This window comes from Nannospalax galili, unplaced genomic scaffold, assembly GCF_000622305.1.
Source record: "Nannospalax galili isolate Female #2095 unplaced genomic scaffold, S.galili_v1.0 scaffold49, whole genome shotgun sequence".
Classification (NCBI taxonomy): Eukaryota; Metazoa; Chordata; class Mammalia; order Rodentia; family Spalacidae; genus Nannospalax; species Nannospalax galili.
Window position 1 is genome coordinate 1888527 of NW_008359444.1, and position 6495 is coordinate 1895021.

At 49.2% G+C, this 6495-nt stretch overlaps 1 protein-coding gene across 1 annotated transcript; it reads left to right on the top strand.

Moving 5' to 3' along the window:
- The first annotated feature begins 5306 nt into the window (after positions 1-5306).
- On the top strand, positions 5307-6264 carry LOC103725865 (olfactory receptor 13G1-like). Its single transcript, XM_008823202.2, has one exon. The coding sequence runs from the start codon at positions 5313-5315 to the stop codon at positions 6225-6227; it is 915 nt and encodes a 304-aa protein (XP_008821424.1). The 5' UTR covers positions 5307-5312; the 3' UTR covers positions 6228-6264.
- The last annotated feature ends 231 nt before the right edge of the window (positions 6265-6495 follow it).

Consider the following 6495-nt stretch of genomic DNA (forward strand, 5'->3'; position numbering starts at 1 on the left):
AAGACTAGGAATGGGACAGGACCCAGGCTAGGAGGAGAGACAGGCGGGGGAGATGGGAGGGTGAATGAAGCTGGGGGAGTCAAGGTGCAGAGGGCCACGCGATAGACCTAGCCCAAGAGGCCTGAGGATAGAAGAGCAGGTTAGGAGAGTTAGCCGGTGGTACAGGTCCAGGGAAGCAGAGAGAGGTGAGGGCGGGGCCAGATCCAGAAGCAGTGCTCCTGGAGCCCAAGGAAGGCACCAAGCTGGCCTGGGTGAAAAGAATCAGGAAGCAGTACCGGTTCCCCAGGTGTCTGGAGCCCCAAGGCTAGGGATGGCACAGGGCCCAAACTAGGAGTAGAGAACAGCGGTGAATGTGGCCGGGGGAGTCAAGGCGTGGAGGGCTGTGCGATAGACCCACTCCAAGAGGCCTGAGGATAGGAGAGCAGGCCAGGAGAGTTAGCCGGTGGTGCAGGTCCAGGGAAGCAGAGAGAGGTGAGGGTGGGGCCAGGTCCAGAAGCAGTGCTCCTGGGGCCCAAGGAAGGCACCAAGCTGGGCCGTGTGAAAAGGATCAGGAAGCAGCCCTGGCTCCCCAGGTGTCTGGGGCCCCAAGACTAGGAATGGCACAGGGCCCAAACTAGGAGTAGAGAGAACAGCAGGGGAGATGGAAGGGTGTACGCGGCTGGGGGAGTCAAGGCGCGGAGGGCTGCGCTATAGACTTACCCTAAGAGAGGCCTGAGGGCAGGAGCGCCAGTGTCATATTCTTAAAGAAAACCATCTCTCCCTTTCCCAGTAGCTATGAGCATGAAAGAGTAGAATGTTGATAGCCACACCCAGCCTGTGGCTTTAACATTGGGCCATTAGCAATTCAGAGGAGAAAAACCATGTGGATGGCCAGTCACAGTCTGTGCCAGTGGCCAGCTGATAGGGTTGAAGAAATTATTTTCACTTGGCCTTTTGAGTGCTTCTATGTGGAATGAAGACTAGTCTTTCATGGGCAGAAGTTGTAGTTTGGGGAGTTGTGCTGGATAGCTTTAGTGTCAACTTGACACACCTGGGTTGAGGGAGCCTCAATCAGGGATTTGTCTCTATTGGACTGTTCTGTGGCCATGTCTGAAGGGGATATTCTTGACAAGTGATGTGGGAGGGCCCAGCCCACTGTGGGTGGTACCACCCCTGGGCAGGTGGGCCTGTGTTGGACAAGAAAGCAGGCTGAGCAGGGGCCAAGGGAGCAAGACAGTAAGCAGAGTTCCTCCATGGCCTATGCTCCAGATCCTGCTTCCAGGTTCCTGCCCTGAGTTCCTGCCTTGGGCTCCCTGATGAACTGTGACCTGGGAGTTGTAAGCTGAATAAACCCTTTCCTCCCCAAGTTGGTATTGGTCAGAGTGTTTTGTCACAGCAATGAAGAAACAAACTAGGACAGAAATTGGTACCAGAGAGTAGGATATTGCTATGATAGATCTGACGTTGGTGTTTTGGGGAGGACTGTGGAAGTATTTGGAGATTTGGACTGGAAATGCCATTGCGTGCTCAGAGTTTGTTGCAGTGGAGCTTGGAACAGTTATGTTGAAAGAGTTGTAGATGATGGAGGCCTGGCTTGTGAAGCTTCAAAGGGAAGTGGAGACCATCAGGGGTGTTCATGTGATATTTTGGATTGAGAATCTGTGGGTTCTGGTCGGTTGGAGCTGAAGAATCAGCTGTGATTAAGAAGAGACCAGAACCTGAAGCAAAACCTTTGCTTTACTGGGACAATTGGTGCTGGTTATCTGGGGCTGAATAATCAGCTGTGAGTAACAAGAGACCAGCATCACTGTGGTGGAGTCTTCTGGGAGGTATTTCCTCAGGGTCAGCACACTGAGGGGACCCAAGCCTCTATTTCAAGCTGTAAGCAGGACTTGGTAATGTGTAAGAGTCTCCTGCATGGTTCTGGTGTTGAAAGCGTGAAAGGGTCATAGAGAGCAGCTGAGGCTTGGCACTCTGAGAGGCCAGGAAAGGCCATAGGTGAAAGTGCAGCTTCAGTTGCAGTGAAGACCCCAGGACTGAAGGGGTCATGGAGAGAAACTGAGGCTTTGTATCCCAAGAGGCAAGAAGAGGCCATTGGTGAAGGTGTAGCCTCAGTTTCAGTGGCGACCCCAGCGTTTTGGAGATGCCGGGACCATGGGACGACCACCAAGGACAGTGGCAGGTATGGAATGGAGCTGACCTGGGCCCGCAAGATGAGCTGTGTGAGCTGTGGATGGCAGAGTCAGAGCAGTGGAGCTGCCAGGACCCTTTGGAGCCAGAAGATCATGAGTGAATCCCAGATGTCCAGCCTTGAGCTAATTTGCTGGACTTTGGTTTTGCTTAGGTGTGCCCGATTCTTCCCTTTGAAATAAGACAGTACTTGTTTTGGATTTTACAGAAGCCCACCCACAGTTGAGACTTAAAAGAGACTATGGACTTTTAAATGTTTGGATTTTTTTTAAGGACTATGGGGTTTTTAAGGTTGTACTGTCTCATGTTGTGATATTAATGTTAACATCATAGCTTGGGGACAGGAATTGGAAAGCTTATGGTTTAATAGTGATGTGTTTGTGTGTCAAGTTGACAAGGGGTCATTTGTGCTGGGTAGCTTTATGACACACCTGGGTTGAGGGAGCCTCAGCCGGGGAATTTCCTCTATTGGACTGGCCTGTGGCCATGTCTGAAGGGCATCTTCTTGATGAGTGATGTGGGAGGGCCCAGCCCACTGTGGGTGGTGCCACCCCTGGGCAGGTGGGCCTGTGTTGCATAAGAAAGCAGGCTGAGCAGGGGCCAAGGGAGCAAGCCAGTAAGCAGAGTTCCTGCATGGCCTATGCTCCAGATCTTGCTTCCAGGTTCCTGCCCTGAGTTCCTACCTTGGGCTCCCTGGTGAGCTGTGACCTGGGAGTTGTAAGCTGCATAAACCCTTTCCTCCCCAAGTTGGTATTGGTCAGAGTGTTTTTTTTTGTCACAGCAATGAAGAAACAAACTAGGACAGGAGTTAATTAGCGCAAGGCACGAACATCTTATTGCCTGACCCTCCTGCTGATACTGGTGCAGTTGATAGGCAGCTATTCCCTGGGAAGCAAGGCAGAGCACCAACGCTTGGATGACTAGTGTAACCAAGCATGTGTTATGTTCTCTGAGAAGATACTGGGTCTACCCTGAGGTGCTGGTCACTGCAGTCCCCAGCTGATCCTGCTCAAGGGGATAGTGAAATTCTGTTTAATTAGCCACTCAGAGGCTGGCCTATCCTTATAGGCACTTGTTTCTCCTATTACAGAGGATGTAGGGCCTGTGGATATCACACAGACATCCTGCTGTCCCCTCTGTACCAACACTTTGTTCTTTTAAAAGATTTAATTTTATCTAGTCCCTTTTCCTAATAAAGCTGATGATTAACTTTTTTGTGGTGGGTGAGAAGCAAGGTTCTTTTCTTTGGGGGAGAAGTATCTTTTTTAAGACAGGGTCTCTGTAGCCCCAGCTGATGTGGAATTCACAGAGATCTGCCTGTCTCTGCCTCCTCTGGGATTAAAGGCATGTGCCACCAAATCCAGCCAAGATGCAATTTTCTTGAGAGGACACCAGGAATGAACCACAGGAAGAATCTTCCATAGGCTTACCATGTGAACACATACTGAAATCAGGTTTTGGTTGTATATACCAGGTATGCTTAAAAATAAATAGCATTTTGGTAATGGGGGAGATTGCATTCTACCTTGTGATCATGGTCCATAAGATATTTTTCTGATTTTATTGGTTGGGAGGAGCGTTTGTACCACAGCATGTGTGTGGAGGTTATAGAATGACTTACAGGAGTTGGTTCTCTCTTTCCACCATGTAGATTCAGGTGATTGAACTCATGTCATCATGTTTGGCAACAAGCACCTTTACCTGTTGAGCCATCTCATTAGCCCTTGACAGTCATTTCTGAGAAAGTTCTAAATATAGAAAAATAAGTGAGAAACTTGGACAAATTGTAGCATAAACCTCTCTCAGTGCCTGACTGTCTCTTATCTGTTTCGTCCTGTTTTCCTGTCTTTCTTTCTGAAGGTTTTGTATCTTCTCTAGCTCTCTCTTCCTGTCTTTTACTGTCCTTCTTTGTGTCGCTCTTGCTATCTTTGTCTTCTCTGCCTCTCTGTCTCTGTCTCCTTCCTATCTCTGTCTACCGACATACCTGTCTTTTCTTGTCTAATCTGGTCTGTCTCTTTGTCTTTCTGTCTCTGACTCTCTGTCTCTCCCTCCCTGTGCTCCCTTCTTTCTCAGTGTAACAGATCCCTGGTTTAAGTATATCAGCACCTCTGTGCCAGCAAGCATACTCCATGGTTGATGTGGTCTGTCATTTTCTAGCCACCTCACAGGGACATGTTCCTGTAATACTCAGCTAAGGCCGTTTACCTCCTAGACTCCACCTGAGGCAGACAGGAGGAGAGCTGAGATCAAAATCAGGAAATGGTTTGCTATGACCTTGGCTGTATAGAGGTGCAAACTTTAAAAATAAGCACCAGTACTTCCAAGTTTAAGTGGCAATTTACATGAGAACTTAAGAAAGCTGCTCATCATACAGTAAATCTTACCTCATTCTTGGAAATTTGCAGTTGTGAGCCTGAGAGGATGTTGATTAAGGTTTTTGTTCAACTGAGCTGCAGAGTTCTAGCAGTGAGCCAAGCATGCTTCTGTTCTGTGGGAGCAGGGTAGGGTTGCGTGGGTGGTAGTGGTGGGAGGTTGTAGGTCTTCAGTTGAAACAGGGCCTAGTCCTACCCCATATTCTACAAGCCTTGCTCTTCCAGCGCCAGTGTCATCCAAGCAGAATGATGGTGATGTTTGCAGTTCAATGCACAAGCTACCTGTGAGGGTGTTGGTTGATTCTGCCCTGATATGGCTAGGTGAGGGAGGGGCATTTTACTGTTTTCCTCATTCCTTACCTGTTCCCAGCTATGGCCTGAACCTGAGTGAAGGGTAACCATAATCTTTGCAGATTACCAGGACAAACAGACTTCAGCCCAATGTACTCCTTGAGGACTGAGTTGAGTAAGAATTTCTCCTAATGGAACAGAACCCTGGGCCCTTAAGGCTTGTGAGTGGCCACATCAATCTCCCAGAAGCAGGAAGAGGGAGGTCCTCCACTCGAATAGTACTTTCAGCATTTAGTGGCGCAAAGTTCCCTTCTCACTCTATACAGTCTCTGAAATTCCATCTCTAAGTAGGTCTCACTACATCTGGAGGAGTTTCTTTAGCACAAACTAGAATTGGGTGTGTCTTTCCTCTACAGCCCCTGTCAGACCTGCTACAGTATACCTGCTGTTCCTGAATACTGAGTCCACATCAGGCCTACAATGAACCAGACCATGGTGACCAACTTCGTCATTTTGGGATTCTCAGAATTGCCTCACCTGCAGGTGTTATTATTCCTTAGTTTCCTCTGCCTCTACATGGCTGCCCTCTCAGGAAACCTGCTTATTGTGGTGGCTATCAGTGCCAGTCCGTCTCTGCATACACCCATGTACTTCTTCCTGGTCAACTTGGCTATGGTGGACCTCCTCTGTACCTCTACCATCCTACCCAAGCTACTGGATAGCATGGTGGGGGCGATGACCATCTCTTACTGGGGTTGCATGGCCCAGCTCTTCCTCTTCACGTGGTCACTAGGGGCAGAGCTGCTGCTCTTTTCAGCTATGGCATATGACCGCTATGTGGCCATCTGCCATCCCCTGCACTACAGTGCATGGATGGGTCCCAGGGTTTGTGCACTCCTAGCTGGGGTTGTCTGGACCATTAGCCTGACTAACACCAGTGTGAACACAGGCCTGATCCTGCCCCTACCATTCTGCAGCTCTAATTTGGTAGAGCACTTTTTTTGTGAGATTCCCCCATTATTGAAGCTCTCCTGTGCCCCGACTCACCTGAATGAGGTCATGGCCTTTGCTGCAGATGTGTTCCTGGCTGTGGGGAACTTCTCTGTGACCATCCTCTCCTATGGCTGTATTGTGGTCAGCATCTTTCAGATCCGCTCTGCTGAGGGAAAGCGGAGGGCCTTTTCTACTTGTTCTGCACACCTGATTGTAGTCACCATGTACTACTCCACTGTCATCTATACCTATATCCGTCCTGCATCTAGCTACTCACTGAACAAGGACAAGGTGGTATCTGTCATCTACACCTCTGTGGCACCCACCTTGAACCCCCTCATCTACACTCTGAGGAACAAGGATGTCAAAGTTGCACTTAGAAGACTTCTGTCCTGCTGCTGAACCTGTACGCATCACCCCCTCAGCTCTATTATGTTGGAGAGCCCCAGGTTTTGCTGAGGTTTGCTCCTATTTCTAAGGATCCACCAAGGACCAATCCTGAGAAACCAATGGAGACAACTGTGACACTGCTTCATTTCAATTAGGAGAAGCCCTGTGATGTCCACGTAGGATCAGAGGATCCATGTGGCTGTGAATTGTAATGGCAAAATGAATCCAATGTGGGCACAACTTTTGCTCCCTATCTCTCTGCTCTCAGGAGCAGGACTTT

Excerpts from the sequence above, each read along its gene's own strand:
- LOC103725865 (XM_008823202.2), top strand. The coding sequence starts at position 5,313 with ATGAACCAGACCATGGTGACCAACTTCGTCATTTTGGGATTCTCAGAA.